The 22,721-nt window shown below is 38.1% G+C and overlaps 2 protein-coding genes across 3 annotated transcripts; one reads left to right on the top strand and one right to left on the bottom strand.

The window, feature by feature from the left end:
• Positions 1-5,007: 5,007 nt before the first annotated feature.
• LOC144633822 (intraflagellar transport protein 56-like) lies at positions 5,008-18,786 on the bottom strand. 2 transcript variants are annotated; one of them, XM_078492704.1, is made up of 22 exons: positions 18,618-18,785; positions 18,262-18,408; positions 17,649-17,741; positions 17,225-17,339; positions 16,460-16,509; positions 15,997-16,059; positions 15,279-15,361; positions 14,994-15,067; positions 14,359-14,392; positions 14,135-14,198; positions 13,818-13,892; positions 13,354-13,434; positions 11,159-11,180; positions 10,680-10,735; positions 10,475-10,528; positions 10,217-10,280; positions 9,402-9,490; positions 8,931-9,014; positions 8,460-8,529; positions 7,704-7,810; positions 6,870-7,003; positions 5,008-6,270 (listed from the first exon to the last, which is right to left on the bottom strand). In XM_078492704.1, the coding sequence occupies exons 1-22, from the start codon at positions 18,618-18,620 to the stop codon at positions 6,156-6,158; spliced, it is 1,677 nt and encodes a 558-aa protein (XP_078348830.1). In that variant the 5' UTR covers positions 18,621-18,785; the 3' UTR covers positions 5,008-6,155. The 2 variants fall into 2 exon arrangements, with proteins under 2 accessions (XP_078348830.1, XP_078348831.1); XM_078492705.1 differs by lacking the exon at positions 11,159-11,180 and having other exon boundaries at positions 10,680-10,750; positions 13,347-13,434; positions 18,618-18,786.
• Positions 18,787-18,831: 45 nt separating this feature from the next.
• Positions 18,832-22,506, top strand: LOC144633845 (uncharacterized). Its single transcript, XM_078492733.1, has 3 exons — positions 18,832-19,278; positions 20,091-20,384; positions 21,669-22,506. The coding sequence occupies exons 1-3, from the start codon at positions 18,858-18,860 to the stop codon at positions 21,911-21,913; spliced, it is 960 nt and encodes a 319-aa protein (XP_078348859.1). The 5' UTR covers positions 18,832-18,857; the 3' UTR covers positions 21,914-22,506.
• Positions 22,507-22,721: the final 215 nt, after the last annotated feature.

Here is a 22,721-nt window from a genome sequence, read left to right as displayed (position 1 = left end):
AGGCGCTACCCAAGGGATAATTGGAAGGGCGTGCTTTTTCACGCCTTCCCTTGACCATTTGCGTGCTTCGCCAAAAGCTCTCGCGGCGCCTGGGTACGAGGCAGGTGGTTGGTTGACCGTGTTCTCTTGAGACTGCGGGCTCCATATAAGTCACGCAACACTGTGATCTCGAAGTCCTTAGAGACTTTTAATTGGTCTCTAAACAAGTTTACAACTTCATTACAGAACATCCTAACCCGTGGACAGTAGAAGAAGAAGTGTTCTATAGTTTCTATGTCCGCTTTACATAGGTAACATAATGGGGAGTCGACTATTTTGAATTTATGAAGCGACTTCTTTGTGTAGAGAATCCTATTTAATATTTTGTACTGAAATTCGCGTAGTTTTGTACTCAAGGTTACTTGGAATGGTAAAAGGAATATGTCTCTCCAGTTTAATTGAAAAGACTCGGTATTAAAAAGATCTTCGTATTTCTTTATGGCAGTGGGCGCACGTACAATTTTAGAGATCAGGCTGCTGTACAAAGATTTTGATTGAAATTTTTCTACTTCGTTTTCTTCGTTGTTAATTTTGATATGAAAAGTGGAGAGATTTAGTGGATGTGTGTGAATAGGTATTAGACTTCTATTTGCGTATAAAGTATTTCGCCAATGTAATGGAAGAGCCTTGTATATACTGAACAATAAGAAAGTGTCGATGGGTGAAAGAGCCGATCGCAAAGGTTCTTTTTTAAACACAAGCTCCCCCGCACAGTCGTAGAGCTCGCCAACTTTATATAAACCATGTTCACGTATTTTGGCGCTGAAAACAGATTTACCTTCAATACGTACAGATGTACTTGTCGTTCCATATTACTTCATTAAAAATTTCTTCCAGTGTAGAAGGATCTGTTTTATTCATAGAGGACCATAGGATTAGACATTCCTTGTAGAAGATCGGAGTAACTACCGAGAGCCTTTCAAAGTCAAAATTGCAATGGAATAGGAATTTGCCTTTTTATACATATTATTCTCTGTGCAGAGATCATTGACGCGATATCAGGCATGTTTAGACCTCCTTTCTCAACTGGATTAATAAGCGCCGTTCGTTTTATTTTATCTTTACCTTTCCATACAAAGGAGTAGAGGAGCGAATTTAGTTTTTTAATGAAATCTTTTTTACAAGAAACCAAAACTGCGCGGTATAGGATTTTTGGAATAACGAACGATTTGATTACTTGTATTCTGCATGCCGATAATTGTGAGGCCTCTCCAACTCCAACCTTGCAGAAATTCGAATTCTTTGACACTATCAAAGAATAGGTGGTCGTTAGTAAAACAGACACCGAGAATCTTAACAACGTCTTTAATCTCTTCCACACCGAATTTGGGAATGTACGCAGAGTTTAGGAAAGGGCATGTCGACAGGTCGACAGTATCATCAGCTTTTTCAGCATAGAGGTCAGAATAGAAAGAAAAAATTTCGTCCGCAATTGTGTTGGGGTCTGTGGTCTTTTTTCCATTTTTCCGTAACAGCTTCATGTCTTCAAACAAGCAAACAGAAGAATGGGAGAGAGGCCTGATGTTACGGGGCAAGAAGCTGCTGTAGCAACAACATCGGAAACGGAAGGCATCGCAGAGGCCCAGAGGTCAGCCTACAGTCGTCAGCTTTAGCTCAAGTAAGAACAGTTTACCTCGCAAAACTAATTGACATGGATGAGTCAAGTAAAGAATTGTTGTCCGACACAAAAGAAAGATTCAAGGAAGCCCGCAGCAAAGCACGAGATGCCTTCAGCAACGAAGGGTTAGACACGGCTGATCGCATTTTGGCCATGATGATTCGGGTTATGGCATCAATTCTAGAGAAAGTTGACAACCCTGTGAACGCATTTACGCCGTGTAAAGTTTGCCTTGAAGAGCTACACGCCCTTCCAGCCGTTAAAAAGAGCTTCAAAATCGCGCTAGCCAAAGGGTTGATGTCTTGGTTCGGCAAGGATGTGCGTAACGAGATTATTGCCGCTGTTTGTGACATAAATCGCGCCATCTTTGATGTCACGTACATGGCTGGTTTAAATAACTTGAAGTGGCCTCTTATCGATGTTGGAGCAGAGAACATTCATCCTTTGAGAGACCCAAGAGTAGCCGAAATTAATCAGCAGAACGTACAATACATTGGTATCTATCCTACACAACGGTCATTTGGAATGAGCAAGCTAGCATCAGCAAGAGCCATCTGCACAAACACAAAAGATCAGTTCATTGAAGGAGACTATCTGAGTGATAGAATAAAAGTATTTGACAGTGATGGTAACTTCCTCTATGCCTTGAAGATTGACGGGGTGGCCTTTATTTGTGATGTAGCTACTGACCAAGCTGATAATGTGTACGTGCTCTGTCTGCCTCGGCGTGAATTCCAATACCAAGTGTCTATCTTTGACAAGTGCAATAACATGCATCGCAGTTTTGATCTAAATGGGCTTAAAGCGTATCGTCTTTCTGTGGCGGAAAAGACCCCTAGACAGGTCTTAGTGCTGGGGGAGCAGATAGGTTCTAATTTGAATTTTGTGGTGAATGTTTACCAGCATAATGGAACTTTTGTTCGCAGATTTGTAACATCAGCAGGCTATCGACTTTTTGTTGGGGGAGGTGACTCATTCATGAGCATCACTGCTTGTAATGATCAAAATGATGATCGTGTTATGGTGCTGAACCGAGGGCGAGTTAACGTATTCAGTGCAGAGGGAAACTGTCTACACCGATTCAGTGTCGGCCAGGAAACAAATCGATTGAAGAAAGTGGAAGCTCAAGCAATTTACTGGGTAAATGCAGAACTAGTAATTGTGGTCTCAAAATTTGGTGATGCTCTTTCTCCACTACCTCAATATACATCGTCTGTTTTTGATGTGTCGATATGCACAGAAGATGGAGAGTTAGTATATCATTTTCCCATCAGTTCATGTTACGGATATAAATATATATCGGGGATTACAATGAACAGACAAGGACGTTTTGCCTTGGCAATGTCCGGTAAGAGCATCAGCGACAAAGGCGAGGTGCTTGTGTTCTAACTACCGTATGTACTCGAATAAGCGCCGCGGCGTTTACTAAATTTTTCGCGCCTCAAGTGCGGCGCTTATTCGAGGGCGGCGTTTATTAAAAAATTTGACGCCGCAAAGAATCTAATCTAAACGAAACTTCTACAGTAACTAAAAGAAGGGTCTTTTGATTGTCAGTATTCATCTCTTACGGAAGAGGGTAGTTGCGCTTGCCGACAAAGTTAACGGCCTTCACAACGCTAACAGTACTACGTATTGTAAGAATTTTGAATAATAACTTTGAACTGCGAAACATCGCTTTTTAATGAAAAGGAATTTCTAAGGCTGTTTTTGAGTTTCTTTGTAGTGCTTTTTGGTCCTTATTATAGGAAATTAACGCGTCATGAAATTACGCGAATTTCAAACATTCGCGTTAATTTAAGTCGCGTTAATTTTTGTTAACGTTAATTTACGCACCGTTAACCCCTAAGGGACGGAGGGGGAGGGGGGTTTTTCTACAAAATCTCCACCGAGTTAAACGTTTTTGCTTCATACATTTATTTATTACGTCGAACCAAACGCAACAATACATATTTCGAAATAAGAGACTCTGTAATATTATTATGTGCAAAGAAACATTCAATTTGCCTTCTTCCTGAGAAGTAAAAAAATTATAAACCTCATAATTTTGTCCATTATCGGCTGGAAAGCATAGTAAACACGGGAAAATAGTACGAAATAGTGGATACAACGAGTCAATTACAACTATCACAACAATACCGACCTCTGCGAACTTCGTTGCCATTTCTTTTAGCGTCTCTACCGGGATACACGAGTAGTTTCGCTCCTCAATGACCTTGTTGTCTTCCCAACCGTCGCCATTTTGATCAATGGACTCTTCCTACTCGCAAAGTCACTGCTTACTCGACAAATCGCGAGGCTCTTTTCTTGTGAAATTTACATGCAAAAGCTAAAATGATGCCATGTTCGTCGATAAATGTCAAACTTCTCGTTCACAAAACGACCATCTCCACCTATTCTGCCGAAGAAATTCTCCCTAAACACACTTGGACGCCATATTTAAAAGGAACAACACATAGACGGGAAAAAAATCACGAAAAATCGAAGATTACGAGTACGAAAGAGCTGTTTTCGCAAAAAGCAGCCATTTTGTTTCAACCAGCGGTTAAACCATCGAAAGTGTCTACTTCATGTATCATACCCCAAAAATATCCAAGGAAACGAAGTGATGTAATTTTCTACGGCTGTGGCCGTAGTTCGTCCCCTAGGGGTTAATAAGTGGAGCGTTAATTTCCATTATTTTCGCCCCAATTTCACGTTACAGTCCAGACGTTCTTGACTGCAAGGAAAAAGCATTATTTCTGATCTGCCACTATCAATGATACTGCGAAGAACGCTCAAAGTGGAAAAAGTACCATGAGCATTGTTTGCGTTTAAGATAACACGTCCACAAGTGTTGAAATAAACTTGTTCCTGTTGTGTACGTCGCGTTAATTTCCTTCATTTTGAAATGTTACCACCTCTTTCGCGTTAATTTCCTTTATTGGGAAGTAATTTTTTCTTCAATACGCGTTAATTTAAGTCGCGTTAATTTCAAATACCTTAATTAACACAAGCGTTAATTTCCTATAATAAGGTATACGGAATTCCTCGAATTAGCGCCGCATCGGGACTGCGGTGCTTATTCGAGTAAATACGGTAGGCTAAGATGTAGTTTTCACAAAAAGAGAGATCCAAATTTCTTACATTTTAAACATTGTCTCCACAAAAATGTTAATACTGCCACACAAAGAGTCAAGCCGAAAATATTCATGTAAGGTGTTAAAAAAAACAGACATACTTTAAAAGCAAAATAGTCGAAAAAACGGTTAGTCAGGTTACGGTCGCGAGTTACGAATGCGGAAGACCACGAAAATATCTGTAAAAAGTGTACTTGTTATGCGTAGTCAAACCAGTACCACACACACCCTGAACGTGTTAAATACAGTTTAATATTTACAGATATATTTTTACAAACGTACATTTGACGCTCAAACTTGTTACTAAAACTACAAAGTTAAGCTGTCGCCCAAAAGAGAGGTTGGGCTATCATTACCCAGCCTCTTACACTAGTCTAACATGAGTGATTTCACTTGCCCGCCGACGCAGCACAACAGTTTCTTTGAAAACTAATCACTTTGAGCTTGACTTTCAGTTTCAGCCGTCTACTCTCGGCGCACGCTCCCCAAGAAGGACGTCAGTCCTCGGGGAGAAATCTACCAGAAACGGCGGGTGAAATTCAAGCTCCGATGGCGAGTTATCAATGCGGGAGATCACTAATCTCTGTACAAAGTGTACTTGTTATGCGTAGTAAAACCAGTACCACACACACCCTGAACGTGTTAAATACAGTTTTAATATTTACAGATTTTATTTTTACAAACGTACATTTTCCGCTCAAACTTGTTACTAAAACTAAAACGTTAAGCTGTCGCCCAACAGAGAGGTTGGGCTATCATTACCCAGCCTCTTACACTAGTCTAATATGAGTGATTTGGGTGCTTTAAACTTTTTTACCGACCCTCACTGGCCTCCAGTTTACCGCCTTTAACTTTTATAAAACCATATTTTCGGCAACGGGTTGTATAAACCAGAGTTGATGTTGCGGAGAAATTTTCTGAGCTGCGGCCAAGACTGCTAAAGTTACCATTCTCGTCCCCATAGCCCTTTCGTTTCTCTTAGACGGCTTGGCACGAGAAAACGGAGGGCTCTGGGGACATAGGATTTTTGAATTAATTCGATTTTTTTTGATTGGCTGTTTGGAACAAAGAATTCCTAAACAGAAGTCAAAAACATAACGACTCTCTCATACATTCTTTTGAAACGTCATGACTGCATACATGAAGAACCGGAAGTCCTAGAATCTTGGACTGGAAATTCTCTGTTCCCAGAGCCCTTCGTTTTCTCGTGCCAAGGCTCAGCCGGCTAAGAGAAACGAAAGGGCTATGGGGACGAGAATGCTAAAGTTACGTGAACTTGTGAAAGTCGGTCAAGAAATAAACACCGTTTGTACTAGTATCTAAATGCCTTGCAAGGATCTTTTTCAAATGTACGTGTGTTATGGACATGGCTCTTGACTGGATTATGACACAGGTATTCTGTTTTCCTTAGCCCATTTTTTCATCGTGCGAATGATGTATTCAACTTGAGGATTTCCTGTGTTACGAAGAATTTGAAGAACGTCTCTTAATGTTTCCCTGAAATAAGATAATAGAAAAAATCGTCAAATGGTACTTTAGAAATTCTGTGAAAATTTGTTTAGATAGAAACACACACAACCGCTGGGCTTTAAGATATTAAGACGGATTCCGCTGAAAGTTCGAGCAATGAGTGCAAAAATTAAGTACCAAAAATCTGCTTATAGCACGGCAATATTTTGTATACTATTTAAAAGATCTTACTGAAAATCATTTGTCCTAGTGATCCCGTAATTAAATTCTAAACCGTTCTCGAGAAAATCAAAGCCAAACCTCATAAAAATGTTCAAAACGTGCGTCATTTTGTTTCGAACTGGCGCGAAATATCCGTTTTAACTGGAATATAGATAATTTCAAATCCATTTTTCTCTCGCGGGGTCAGCTTGAGGGCTAAAGTTTTGGCAGGTTTTTGTTAGCTGTACTTAAACTGTTACCATGCTATGAGGTCTCTTTGGTAACTTTGTTTTTGCCTGTATTGCTCGAATGTTGTGCGGAAACCATCTACGTTGTCCGTGAAGAAACTTTATTAGATCCGGTAATAGGAAATAATGCAACAAAAATACCAATCTTAAAAAACAAAGACATTTAGCGTATTTAACCTTGGCTCGTGACCAGCGATGATCTGCTGAAAGATACCAACACAGGCCCCTCTCTTTCCTTCCCAGTACTCTGGGTTAGGGTCCAGTCTCTCCAGCACGTCAAAAGCTTTAGCAGCATAGTAAAACTGACCCATCTGTGGAAAAACAACTCTGATTACGTTTCTGCACGAATAAGATTTAACTACAAAAAATTTTGCGTGCGTATTTGCTAACTTTAAGCTGTAGTAAGAGAGAAAAGAAAAACCTTTCGTTTCGTTTCTTCTGCAAATTTTCAAACAAAGCCAGGCGCATTAAACCAAAAGCGCAAGCCCTCCGTTTGGACATTTTGTCCATATAGTTATCCATTTTCATCCTCGCCACAATTAATGATCTTCTATTTGTTATGGGTGGGTGGGAGGCGCGGTGGCCTAATGGTTAGCGCGCTCGACTCCGAGTCGAACGGCCCGGGTTCGAGGCCTGGCCGGGGTCATTGCGTTGTGTTCTTGGGCAAGACACTTTACTCTCACAGTGCCTCTCTCAACCCAGGTGTATAAATGGGTACTGGCGAATTTACTGCTGGGGGGTAACCCTGCGTTGGACTAGCATGCCATCCAGGGGGGAGTAGCAATTCTTCTAGTCGCTTAATGCTACGGCTGTATGAGCCTCATGGCTCGGACACAGACTTTACTTTTATTTGTTATGGGTTCCTGTCATTTGTTGAGTAGACTGTAGTGTTGTAGAAAATCAAACCATATATTATTATAGGGTTTGCTGTAATCATGGTACGCCTTTGAGTGTTTGGAATCATTCATGTAGATGACAGGTGCCCTATTAATCCTGAGGATAAAACCTTACCTTGTAACAATCATTTGCAATAAGCTGCAGTAAACTGAACGATTCACCGGATGTCTCCATCTTGAGGTACAGTTCCCATGCAGGCCGGGCTTTGTGGTTCATAATGTCTGAAAAGTTCGCCAAAACACAAGTTAACAACTGAACGAGGATAAAACACAGGGCTTATACTGAAAACTAGAATTTGAAAAAGCAAGAAGCTAGAAGTTGTTTAATTGTCGTGTCCCTGGTGGTTTCAGCGGTAAGAGTTTCGACGTCAGTCCTCACCTTCTCAAACTCATTAATAATTCATCAAGTTAAAACAAAGAAAATGCAGGAGGTTTTGATACCCGGTCCTAATTAGCATAGATTGTTACGATTTTATTTTTCCGTTTACTCCTTTGTTTTTATTAAGAAGATATATCAAACATTTGAAAATAGTGTAATTGTAGTCAGGGGATGACATAGTTTGTTGACGGTTTGTCGCTGACTGTGTTTTTGATGTTATTTTCCAAGACGTTTCGGCTATTGCTTAAGCCAGTCAGCGACAAACCTTCAACAAACTATATATCAAACACTCGAGACAGTCTTTCATCGGCTATCCAAACTCCTCGAATTGCGTCAAAAATACTCCGCTGCGTGTTGTATTTTCAACTCTCTTTTTGGTGTTTAGTTTGGATGACCCGATGAAACACTGTCGCTCGTGTTTGATTTAATACATGAAACTCGTTTCAATGCTAATTTCAATAGTTATTTATAAACCAGTTTTTATTCACTTACAGCATCGCGCCAGCCAGCTCAGGTACGTGTAGTCATTCTTGATTTTCTCAGACTGAATAAGCAAAAAGATCTAGAAAAAAAATTAAATTTTTTAAGAGGGAAGTCAAAAATCTCTTGATGAAGAAAAAGTGTTTAAGAATAGGTGACATACGTTTTGGTATAGGGTATTGGGGGAAACTTATGTGAGGTTGGAGTTAAAAAACTGATGTATCGCTTTGAACTGTCTCCACAGTAACTCACTTAGGTCATTTCGCGGAAACTACTTAAATCGAAACATCTGTTGTGATGTTAATCCAGAGAAAAAATAGTTTAAGGGAAAGTAGATTGTCTCGTACAATGTTGCATGCTACAAAACACAAACTTAGATCAGTTCGTACTTGACGCCTTGTACGCCATAGTATGTCGTTAACTCTCAAAAAAAATCCAAGAGAAGTCACAAAGCGGGGTAACCATACTAAAATCTTTACTAACCTCCTCGGCTTCTTTGTAATTTCCAACTGCTGCCTTGGCTTGAGCGTAGTTGAAATTAAACGAATCGTCGTTGTAAAAGTAACTCTGTAAACAAAACATAATTAGACAGTTTAAAAGTAGCCTTCACAGACGTAGTTTTATAATTATACGGACGTTCAAAGTTAGGATGAGATTTTAAAACAAAATCAATCAAAACAGGAGCACAATGTGTTCTCACATAAGCGCTTTTTTTTGCTTGTCCGTTTAAAAATGGAAGAATAGGGTATGAAATCTCAAACAATCTCGAGCGTGAAGCGGCAAAAATGCGTCTCGCGAGAATCACATGGTTGTAGAGATTCTCCACCATCGCGACCCTCGCGGCTTAGTCACTTCTCACTTGTGAGGACTGCGCTTCCTCCGCTTTGGAGAAAAAGAGGGACTGCTGACAACACAATTCAGCATCGCCAACCAATATTTCCCTGCGACTCATACCTTTATGGAGTTAAGGTAAATAAGAACATCTTCAAATTGCTTCAAAAGGAAAAAACAGGACGCCATGCACTGTCTTCCTGGGATAGTATCTAGATGTATGTTGAAAAAGAAAACAGAAAATTATTGAAAATCACTCTACTTATGAAACAACCGAAAACAATGTTACTGTGTAGCTAGTTAGTGAAAAAAGGCAATCAGCTTGCAAGGGAAATGTCTGCAGATAGATTACAGTAAAAACCCGCGTATAAGAACAAGTGGATTAAGAACACCCAGGCCTGATTTTAGGAAATAAAGTACCATTTATATAAGAACACATTCAGCCTGAAAAATGAAAGTTGTTCTTATATGGAAAAATATCAAAGATCAACACTACTTTTCATTGCACACATAATAGTTCCACCCCAATTACAGTACAGTATTGCCTTGATTTATCAATTTTATTAAAATTAAAATACAATTGTGTGCATATATTGATTTCATCTATTGGTAGCCTAGTATGTTCCTTATTTTAAGAAACTTTTTTTAAGAACACTTACAGGCTGATTTTGCAGATTATAACCCTTTATATAAGAACCAAATCAGCCTGAACCGCCAAAATAGGTGATCTTATACCCGGGTTTTTACTGTATCTGTGTGCAGACGTCTTCCATTTCCTTTGCTTCATGCAAAGAAAAAAAGGCCTCTGCAAGCAGGCCAGAAATGGACAACTGCAGACAAAAGCTCCCCAAAATAAGTAATACAAGGGTACATAATCGTTACAAATGACGCTGCATTCCCACAGTTTATTATTATTAACTCAATTTAGAGAAACTAACCACACTCGCTGGCTGATCCGCCCACTAGCTGAAAGTACTGTTGAGCAATCTTCAGGTGTTCCCTCTAAAACAATAAACTTTTGATTATACAGTTGCATGCTGGTGAATTTACCTGTGATATTACTTAATGAATGGTTCATTCTTCAGATGATAATTATCTAGTAAACCCCAAAATTTCCTAACCATCAACAGAATGAAGTTTGATCAAAGCAGAGATTATATGAATGAACAAGACGACTTTTAAATAAAGCAACTTACAGAACCCTGTTCCTGTCCCAAAGCTGCATTGACCACACCCTTTAGGATGTACTCCTGCAACACAATGAGACAATGCGTTAATGACTGGCTACAAACCCTCAATTACGGTAATCATTTCGGTACCACTGTGAAATGTTTCTTAACCTGTGAGAACAGCAAAACTAAAGCTTAACTATGAATAATGCTTGGGGCAAGGGAGGGTTACCTGAGGAGTTGTAGGTTCCAGATCTTTGATAAGATTATATGCTTCCACGACATCATCTGATTTAAAAACAAGTGTACATGTCAGGTATTAACAACTATAATTTAGCTTTCTTTTTACAGTAGCTTAAGTCTTCTATAACTGTCTTTATAACATTTATTTCAAATTATCCAAGATATAGTCTTTGGTAGATCTTTGAAAGCTCCTGTGAGATAATACTCAAATTTTCCCTGGCTACTCACAAACAGTACATTGTTGTATGTTAATTTTAATTTGTAACCTCCAATATAATATACATGTAAATTGGACACTACTCATAACCAAACTAAAATTTAGCGTGATTCCAAGGGTCTACACCTACATAATGTAACAAGCTGTAACAATTAAGCTTGAAGTTGATCATTATAAATATTTTAATATTATTTATGTTATTATAAATGCAAGTTTAAAGCATCAAGATACTTGAAAAATCGCATCCATACCTTGTCTTAGGTAATAAATAACCTGCAAATTGAAACAAAAAGAGAATTAATCATTGTTTGGTTAAGGAGGCTCGATGTAGTTTTTTTAGCCGAAGGGTGGTTGTTTTGAAAATTAAAATTATCTAGGAAGCCAATGTTCGATTTTTGCCAAAATACACCATAATGATCAAATATGACCAAATTTCAATTTTTTACTCGTCACTTTGTCACGAAGGTTACCATAGCAACCATTGACGTTTTCTTTTGTTCTCAAACAAGCTTGGTTTTCTCGAAATCTAGACTGACACTTGGTATTCATTTTTTGATATGTTCAAGTACAGTAGATTTACTACCTGTGCTCAAAATTTTAGGAAAATCTGTAAGAGCGTTTTAGAGTAAATCAAGAATGAAGTTTTTGGTATTTTCTTATAATTTCTTACAATCGGCAGTCGATATATTTTAACAAATTAAAGCAAAAAGTCTTTTGCTTTTAGTTAATGGTCTTTGATGGTGTAAGTATTTATATTTCAGTGAGAGAAACTGTGCTCAAATAATATGAAACAATTGTAAGGCGCCTATTTTATATTAAAACGGTGTTTTTCTGAAAATTTCATTCTTGATTTACTTGAAAACGCTCTTACAGATTTTTCTAAAATTTCGTCAACAGTTAGTCAATCTACTAAACTTTAACATATCAAAAAATAAACACCAAGTGTCAGTCTAGATTTCGAGAAAATCAAGCTTGTTTGAGAACAAAAGAAAACGTCAATCGTTGCTATGGTAACCGTTGTGACTAAGTGACGGGTAAAAAATTAAAATTTGGTCACATTTGATCATTATGGTGTATTTTGGCAAAAATCGAACATTGGCTTCCTAGGTAATTTTAATTTTCAAAACAACCACCCTTAGTCTAAAAAAACTACATCGAGCCTCCTTAAGGTGGCCCGCGGGTATTTATGAGGCTAACAGTTCCCTTTTCTAAGCGCGTTTTAAAACGGGAAAACGTGAAGCGATTGCTTAGATTTTTGAGAATCTGAAAAAATAATGCTTAAATTATATAAAATGATAAATTTTATGGCGATCAAACGCGATTTGTTAAAGTTATTAGCGATTTTTGGAAGCCTTCGTTTTTAATAAAATGCGATTATTTTGAAAATGCCACGGTGAATTTTTCTGTAATTACCCCAAAATGCTGCCAAACAGTTGAAGTTTACTCACAACAACTTACAGGAAAATCCATTCCGTAGATTTCCTGAACGAGCAACATCTTTATTATGCCTTAAAAACTGTTGTGTTATGCGTCTGACTTGACCGTCGCATAAATTTGATACTTATACTAACCCAGTTTTGAGTCTGATGTCACCTTAATCTTGTGTGGACATAAAAGTTAAAAAGATCGTGTATATACATCAAATGTTAGCAGTCAATAAAGATGGATGGTTTTCAGCCGAATTTTTGAAAATATCAAACAAATGACGTTATTTAGAATTGCGGAAAATTTGTCGATTTCTTTTTCATTTTTTTAAAGCTGCAGCTAGAACAGGATATTGCAAAGATTTGTGCCGAGTTTCAGCGTGTTCCTATCATACGGTTTGAAGAATTTCGGTCTCATAGTCGGGTACATTTGCTTTCCAAGTTCTAATCGCTTTGTAAACCTCGCATTTCGAATGAAATTATTCTGTTGTCAGAGGTGTTACTTCCAAATTCCGCACGATCTTCTACCGTCAGGAAATACATGTGCAGGAACGGTATTTGTCATTTTAGTAGTTACTGGCTGCGGTCTAGACTGTCCACAGCCTCTCGATTTTTCAACGCAAAAAAGCAAACGAAGCGAGCGCGAGCTTTGGGCTTTGGGGGGGGGGGGGGGGGAAGCGAGCGAAGCGAGCCAAAGAAAATTACAGAAAAATTCACCGTAGCATTTTCAAAATAATCGCATTTTATTAAAAACGAAGGCTTCCAAAAATCGCTCATAGCTTTAACAAATCGCGTTTGATCGCCATAAAATTTATCATTTTATATAATTTAAGCATTTTTTTTCAGATTCTCAAAAATCTAAGCAATCGCTTCACGTTTTCCCGTTTTAAAACGCGCTTAAAAAAGGGAACTGTCAGCCTCATAAATACCCGCGGGCCACCTTAAAAGTTTTGAAGGTTCTAATTAGGAATGACTTGTCTTTTGATCAAATATTTTGCACTGGCTTCAGCCCAAGTACTAACCAAATTCAGACGAGCTTCTGGGATAACATCAACCAGAGGTGGTAAAACTTGTAAGGCTCCTTCACCCCCTCTAAACACAACCTGTTAGAACAGAAAACAGCAAAATCAGTGGTCAACATGACTGCACAGTACATACATGACTTTTTTTATTGTGTAAATTATCAAAAACATATTAATCATATGACCAGTATGGCTCTCTGCATGTCATGCGCTTACATGATTTTCAAAACATTAGACAAAAGAAAGTTGAGTGCCATTAATGTTGGCCATACATACATGTAGATGATGTAGATGTTATTAAAAATTCACCTCATGAGAATCTTTGGCTGAAAGTCACTCTTCACAGACCCCAATTTACTCAGATCGTATATCATAACATTCGGGCCAGAACAGAGAAAACTAAATTAAAACTTGTTGTGGAGTTGTCTAAACAAAACGTTGCATCAGTGTTCCATATTGCTCACCAGATTGTGTTTAATGAGATCATTGGCAAAACTGAATGAAGGACTTGCTGTTTCTTGCAGTGTCTTTAGCTCTGCCTGAGGAGGAAAAAAAGAAAAACTTAATGGTGCTTTTAATATAATTTTCTAGCAAACACAGGGGCTCTATACTTGTCTAGAAACTGATAACAGATGGGGACAGACAAGCAGACAGACTGACAGATGCAGACAGACAGATGGACGGATCGACAGAGGGACAGATGAACAGACAGACAGACAGAGAGCAATCAGACAGACATCAGGGGAACTCTTGTCTACATGACACCATTACAAGATCTCACCTCAGCTGCTTTTCCATTGTAAAGTCTAAAGTGGTTACAAGCTTTCAAGTTTACGGCAATTGCACTGTGGGAAAAAGAAACATTGGTTCAAAATTGAAATACAGTTAAAAATACACTTAGTAAAAATTTATATTAAATTGAACTCAAATCCAATGTTCAAATTTTTTAGTTACTGTTACAGTAACAGAATTATTTTACAATGCATACTAAATTTATTTAATTACCTGTCAGGATAATGTTGCAAATAAACTGCTAAGACTTCCTGCAAATAAAATATTAAAAAAATTATAATTATTATATTTCATTTTTAAAATGACATTATTTTGTAAAGAAAAATTGATCAAGTATTTTTATAATCCCTTATGGAACCCCCACACGTACCTCTTACCATTGATACTTAAGATGGTTTCCGCCCAACGTTCGAGCAATACAGGCAAAAATAAAGTTACCAAAAAGACCTCTTAGCATGGCAACAGTTTAAGTACAGCTAACAAATACCTGCCAAAAATTTAGCACTCAAGTTGACCCCGCAAGAGAAAAATGGATTTGAAATTGTCTATATTTCAGTTAAACCGGACGTTTCACGCCAGTTCAAAAACAAAATGGCGCGCGTTTTAATCATTTTACGAGGTTTGACTTTACTTTTCTCGAGAATGCTTTAGAATTTAATTACGGGGTCACTAAGACAAATGAATTTCGATAAGATCTTTTAAATAGTATAGAAAATGTTCCCGTGCTGTGAGTAGATTTTTGGTACTTAATTTTTGCACTCATTGCACGAACTTTCAGCGGAATCCGTTTTAAAAGTTACAACCACTTTTTGAGGTTTGACTCTGAGAAGAACAAATCAAGAAAATACTTGCCTGGGAGACGTCATAATAGTCCAGCTTGTAGTAACACAGAGCAACATACACATTTAATGCCAGATAATCCCTAGAGGAGATAAAAATAATTAAAAGCAATGAATTACAGCAATCCATGATGTAAGAACTTACAGTTTCTTAGCCAATGTCTTGATGGAAGATGCTAATGTAATATTCAATAATATAATTTCAAGCTGGTAAAACTAACATCATTGTTATTATTTTATCATCATTTATTTTCTAACCAAACACCTATATCTAAATATAATAAGTAACTGTACCTGTTATCAAGAAGAATTCTCTTGTAGATGTCAATGGCTTCTTGGTAATGGCTTCTCAGGTAGTGAATAGAGGCTAGGCTCAACTATTAAAATAAAAAGTTCAAAATAATATCAGTTGCATACATATCAGAGGCAACCGCAATAAAGTTGGGAATGCTTTTAATATACTGCAACTACAATGTTGAATTATAATTCTAAGCAGTTAAAAATGTTCTCAGTAGTAAACGGATGATCAAGATTCAAGAAATAATAAATTAACATAATACAGGCTAAACAATAAAAAAATATGCACTTTGAAAGGAAGTTAGTCAGGGCTTGAGACTAGCTTTTTTACTGGCTAGTGACGTGTCAGATTTTACTAGCCAAAAGTAATTTTTCACTAGTCAGGTATATTGATTTCTATCAAGAACAGTTGACTTTTCAGAGTTTTTCACTAGCCAAATGGCTAGTAGGAATGCTAAACCTGGTAGCCAAAACCTACATTTTAGTAGCCTTTGGCTAGTTGGCTCCAGTTTCCCCCCTCCTGAAAACCAACATTTTCAAAATTCCAATTCAACCTGGATAGAGAAACCACATGAAAGCAAGCTAGAGCTGATGTGGCTTCCTCTCTTATTTATTGTCGGCCGAGCCAAGACAGGTTATTGTACATACTACTAGCTCAGTATGCCGGTGAAAATAATCTTATTAGGGATGTTATAAAAAATCTATTTTCTTCTACCTGGTCCTCAATAATATCCTGAAGTGCCTGATGATGGGTCATGAGTCTCTTTTCATCGTTGAACTGTGGATGACATGGAATACCAATATGATTAGCAAACTCAGAAACACTCTCCGATGTTACATCAGGACTTCAATTTATACTATTATTTTATACTAGTCACTAGCAGTTTAGAATTGCATAAATAAATTTATTATTGATTTGCATCTTTAGAAAACCACTTCTCCTATCAGTATTAACTATGCTACATATACTTACTATGCTACAATCATGTAAATCAATTTAGGACATCACACAGTAATAAATAATATAGACCATTAGGTCCCATTACATTTTCAAGGCAGTTTCTCCTAGTTTCAATTCTGATTTCAACTTTATATAGATACAAAATGACATCAGTGATAAACAAACTTAAAACAAACAACTTCAGTTCCTTTTAGTTAAATATGATTCAAACTCTTACCTTGTGAGAGAGGTGAAATGACAGTCTGTTTTGTAGTCTACTTTTTGGACCTGATCCAAAAAAGTTTAAAGTTACCAGTAATATTAAAACAAGTAAAAGTTTTGTTATTCTGCCGAGCACGGGCAGGCCCGGGGGGGGGGGGGGGGGGGGCCGTTTGTTTTTTGTTTGTGGGGGAAGGGGGCGGTTTTCCAAATACGAGTAAAAAAAAAAAAAAGCAATTACTTTCGACACTCAAGTGAAAACCGCTCTATAATATTAAATGTTTGCTTATTATCATATATAATATAAAACACGCATGCTTCGGTATGATGCATCCAAATACTTATATGTTGAGGTTCAGTTTTACCCTTTGGCACAATTCGGTATTTTCCTTTGTGCTATATGATGAATATAAAACAAAAGGAAATACTAGATTATACCAGGGGTAAAATTAAATTACAACACAGAGTTAGTATAAAAAATATTTTAATATATTTTGTATTGCCTGAAAGGGCAATAATACTAAAAAATATCCTTTTGAGCCTTTTAAATCATTTTTTTTTAATTAAGAAGTTTAAGACTCACAACTAAGTGTTCAGAGATGTCGCTAAGGACTGGCTGCCGGCTAATTTAACCTGCTAAAATAGAACTTAAATTCGGCTAAAATTTCACATGAAAACAAAGACTTAGGGAAACTTTTAGAGCTGCTAAGGCCAGAAAAGCCAGATGAGCCGGCTAAGTGTTTTCTTAGCTACATCCCGTGTTACTTGGAGTTTTGAGACTTACCTTTCAGGGCCATCTCATCACCCTCCTTATACATTCCAAGAAAAAAATAACAGCATGCTAAATTAACCCAGACATCTGGATGGCAAGCTTCACTTTTTGTGAGTGCCAAGTATTCCTAAAAAATAACAACAACAATAATTTTTTATTTGACATGTTGATGACAGTAAAATATTTTATTAAGGTTTCTGGTTTTTCATCTGTCTGCTTGACAAAAATATGGCAGATTTCGCAAAAGAGATTGGCTATGGGCATTGATCCCTTTTTTGTAACAAAAAGAATTTAAAATACTTTCATGACCTATATCTCAATCTAGCTACCTGTGATTTGTAAAATCATATATTGTAAGTTGTAAAACAGAAAATATTGCAGTCAACTGTATATATCTCTATAGCTCTGAGTATAAATATAAACAAACATATTTTACCTCCATGCTTTTCTTGTAATCTCCCAAATGAAATGCTGTGTATGCAATCCATAGATTTGTCTCCTCACTAGCCTTTCCAGAATTTCGGTTAAACTGAAACAAGGACGTTAAGTTCATCTATTAGACTTAAGCTTAATTATTATAAGCCTTATATTGTGAAAAACCTTGGATAAACAAGAGATAGAAAGGGTATTTGCCACCAAGATGTCACGACACTGTGCAACACCTGTCTGTTTTTCTTGGGTTACTGTCAAATACTGAACGAAACGATGCTTGATTGGGCTTCAACTTTCAACAAACCTGGGTTTGCTTTCTTTTGATTTTGCTATCATTTACGTAAGTTGAATGATTAAGTATGAAAGCATGATTGAAATTTTTACTTCAGTTACATTAAAACAAAACCTAGGTAAACACCTACAGGGTTAGTAAAAAGGAAAAAACAAAATAGGGGAAGGGTTTTGAGTAACAAGTAGAACTCCAACACCACCCAAAAAATTACAGTAAACATTATACACCCCCCCCCCCCCCCCCCCCCCGCCGGACTGGGTACAGTGGCAGAAGGCACAGGTATAAAATGGCTTTGTATCACAAGGAATTAACACATTGACATTACTTCTAACAAGGTGCTTGCTCCAGTGAAGTCTCTCATCTGCAAGAAATCTTCCAATTTGGGCAATTTACGTTTCTTTTTCGAGTCCTTTGCCGATGACACAGTGTTTCCAGAGCCGGGGCCTACGGCCGGCTTCTTCCTTGAAAGCATCTGTAAGTTTGCATCAAAAACAGGAATCACGTCACAGAAACAGTGAAAAGAAAAGATGAAAAGTTAATGTTTAGCCTAATGAAAATAAGAACGTTTTCTGAAACCTTCAGAGTTTCAGATTCCCGACTGTTTGAGGTTTAAAATATAAATTATTTTGTTGTCGGTTGCCATACAACAAATTGCGTTTCTACAAACAAAGATGGTCTTACCATTTTGTCGCCGGAATTTCTTGCACAGCTTGCAACTTGGTATGTTACTATTTCAGTGGAATAACTTTTACTTTATACAGTGCGTCGTAAGAGGATATTTCAAGTGAAATACTATCTCGTTTGAGGTTTGGTCGCTACGGCCGCCATTTTGCCCTTCTCGCTCCCAGCCTCAATATCATGCGCAAAAATTATTACGCTCTCTGGTGAGGTGGGGATTGTTGACAAAATGGCGGATGCAGTATGGATGACAGTTGTGAATTGGCCAAAAATTGCCCCAAATTCCATTGCCTAGAAGAAATTTCCATTACAGCTCATCGTAAAGGAGTCTCTTGCGTAAAATTTAGTCCAAATGGTCAATTAATAGCTTCATCTTCAGCCGACAAGCTGATCAAAATATGGAACTTGGCGGGAAAATTGGAAGGGACTTTGAAAGGACACAAGCTTGAAGTCTCCGAAATTTCATGGAATTCAGAAAGTCGATTTCTTGTTTCGGCGTCAGATGACACTAGTGTAAGAATATGGGATGTCTCCAACAAAACGTGCGTCAAAACTATGCTTGGTCATCAAGAACATGCTTTCTGTTGCTGCTTCAATTTGAAGACAACATTGGTTGTGTCAGGCTCATTTGATGAAAGCATAAAGATCTGGGATGTGGCTGAAGGTGCAGAGCTTTAGTAAATTTATTACACCTGTCTTCAGTGTTGCATGCATAGCGGCTTTCTACTGACATCCATCTTTCGACCAATGTTGGTCACCTTGGCACCAAGAAGTCTCACCATTAACCAACTCGCCCCCAAGCAAGGTCACCTCCCCAGGCTTAAAGAACGAGAAATATTCAGGGCTTTCATTCCTTCTCTTGATGGAGAGTTGGATGAAGGCGAGAATCCCTGGTGGCGAGATGACTAGATACCCTTTAATTTTTGACGTGCTAAACAACCAAGACAAATCGAAATCCTCCAATCACAGCCCACTAGCATGACCTTTCATTTACATGTAACCAACACTGGTATGCATTGGTTTTGATTGGCTCATTTCAAATAGCAGGCTGAAAGACAATGTTAAAAGATGGATGTAGAAAGATAGCTATGCACTGATACTGAGAGCAGGTACATGTATAATGTACGTGAAGGAGCGGATTTGTTTGTTTAAAATATAACCTCTGATGTGGTTTATGGGCACCAAAAATCCAATCACTGGTGATCAGCAAGTGGTAGCCTGTTTTGTTTCAGGCTTGTGGATATCAGATTGTGTGCATCACTGTTGAAAACACCCTCATCCCTAGCTTGAATTTCAGACCTGTTGAGAAAACAAGAATACATAATTTGGCAAACCACTGCATGTCAAAAGGACAAATGCTGCCAACTTAAAACCTACCAGTTTTCCATAAAATTGTGCTTCCTATAAACATCAGGGAGATATTATGACAATGATCATTTAAAAAAAAACTAACATGAACCTTCATGTTGTCATCAGGTGCTTGTCTCAAAACTTTAGTTGGTCACAATGGTGCTGTTACTGCAGTGCAATTCAATCAGGATGGAACACTCATCATTTCCTGCAGTTATGATGGCAAATGCTGTGTGTGGGATGTATTGTCTGGTAGCTGCTTAAAAACAATCTCACCACTAAGTGATGATCAACGTATACCCATATCACATGCAGTGATCTCACCAAATGGAAAATATCTGCTGATGTCAACCCTAGATAGCACCATCAGGTTGTGGGATTACAAGATAGGGCAAGGAAGGATACTAAAAACCTACCAAGGTATCACATAACTTTAAACATAAAGACTGATTACTAAAACAAAGCCTAGGGGGCGGGGCTGGACTTACTAAGAGAAGACTCTCTTAAGCCCCCCCCCCCCATTTCAAGTCACTTGTGACCCCCCCCATTGGAAAAATGTTCCCCGTCCCTGACCTATGGCTTGCCGTCTGGATGCTGTCGCCACGTTAGCAAAGTAGTAGTTACAAAGTTCCATGTAAGGTCTGTAAGCCCCAATTTGGATGTAAACCAGTTCTTGTATAAACATAGAATCTGTTTAACTGCGCCCATATTTGTCAAGGCCAGCATCCAAGTTCTCCTTTCTATTTTGAATACTCTTAGACTGCGACATAATTATCATTAGATAGCCCTCTGCATTTATTACATGCCTATGATGCTAGATTATTCTCTTTGGGAGCATTTGCTTCTTGACAAGTTTTCTTTCTTGTGAGTGAGTGAAATGATAAAGGTCGTCCTTGTGAGTGTAACAAAGGGGATTTTATGAATTCCATATATATTAAGGCACTTATTATTTTTCACAGTGACAAATCCATACCCACTCAGCCAACTCACATGCCCTCTAGATTAAGGATCTCACATTATAATTACCCCACCTCTTCCCCTTATTTGAGGAAGAAAGGACCCAGCTTTCTCTGGACTCCTCTTTTTCAAGGAAGAGAATGTCCATCCTTGCCACCCACCCCTCCCTTTTTTTTTGGGGGGGGGAACCTAGATCTCCTACTGAAGGTAGTCATGCCACTAAGACTTAGAGGGATTGACTAATAACAGAAACCCATAAGGGTTGAAACCTGTCTCCCTTGATTTGCGTACAAAGCGTCACTCACTGTCATTTTGGAATCACGGAATTAAATAAAATTACTGTATTTGGGTTAAGGGCGGGCGTCTTTTTTGCGGGATAGTATCTCCATTCTGGTTTATTTCTTAGTTTGTGGCGCGGGTCGCAGCAGCACAAAATAGTGCGTGGTCGGTATTAGGATTCGCGAAATTTCTTTTCCATGTACTTAGCAAAATTAATATTCACTGTGCGCGCGCATGTTTCAACCTTTGGGTTCTCTATACAGTTGATACTGATAACAGAGCCAAACTCTTTATAAACAGATATGTAGAGGGTACTGGTGTTTTAACTGGCTGTTAAAGATATCACCAACCATTGTTTAATGCAATATAATACCAGACAATCTTTGCCCTGTTACTAATTAGATTGTCTTATACTTTTAAAGAAAAGTCTAATAATTGTTTATGTTTGTACCATCCCATGACATACAGGACATGTAAATAAGGACTACTGCATCATGGGGTGCTTCAGTACTGTGAATGGCAAGTGGGTGTTATCTGGATCAGAAGACAGCCATCTGTTTGTCTGGGACCTAAACACTTGCCAAGTGGTTGGAAAATTAACTGGACACACACGACCTGTGTTGAGCTGTGATGTTCATTCCACAGACCAAGTTATAGTGTCTGGGTCACTTGACAAGACTATCAGGATCTGGAGATGGCGTTTGGATGGGTAGATGCTGGGACGGAAATCTGGAACTAACGTACCATTTTGTAGGACTCACAACAAGCACGCAATTTTCCATCAAACAAAACTTAAGAAAAGTCTCCTGCAGTTAACAATGAATGCAGTGACTGTTTAAAAAGAAGTCATGTATATATGCGTGTGAACAACAAGGAGAATAGAGTACAGTGAAAAGCACAAAAAAAACCTTTGGATGCAGGGACCATTGAATGACAAAAAAAAACTACTTGGCTTGTCGGTTGCTGGATCTCTTGCTCAAGAAATTCTCGTAAAAGACATCACTCTAAGTGTAAATAAAATCAAATTGATTTCAAAACTGGTTTTACCACGTAATGGCAGAAAGGCAAAATTCATTGGCCGACTGAATGCTGGCCTTAAAGAATACTGGCTCTGCTACTTGAAATATTGGCGATTTGGCCCTTCTGCCGAGAGAACCAGCCTTGCAACTAATTTGGTTTTTTTTTACAGCAGAATCAACCATTATATACTAACTCGACAGAACTAGACTTGTTTTTGAAAAGAAATATTTCTTTCAAGCTTAAGGCTGCAAAAGAATGCAGAAGAAAATAAAAAAAAAATACAGGACATACAGTTTCAAGATCATCAGGGATGTAGCTAAGAAAACACAAGCCGGCTCATCGACAAGCCCAGCTGGCTTTCTGGCCTTGGCAGCTCTGAAAGTTACCCAGCCTTTTTTTCTTGTGATTTCAGCCGGATTTGTTCTATTTCAGCCGGTAATCCGGAGCCGGCCCACGACATCCCTGGATCATACATAGAATTTTGAATTCCGTATAATTTTT

The sequence above is a fragment of the Oculina patagonica genome, chromosome 12, assembly GCF_052425735.1.
Source record: "Oculina patagonica isolate OP01 chromosome 12, crgOcupat, whole genome shotgun sequence".
NCBI lineage: Eukaryota > Metazoa > Cnidaria > Anthozoa > Scleractinia > Oculinidae > Oculina > Oculina patagonica.
Note: the sequence above shows the minus strand (reverse complement) of the source record. Positions and strands in the feature narration are given on the sequence as shown.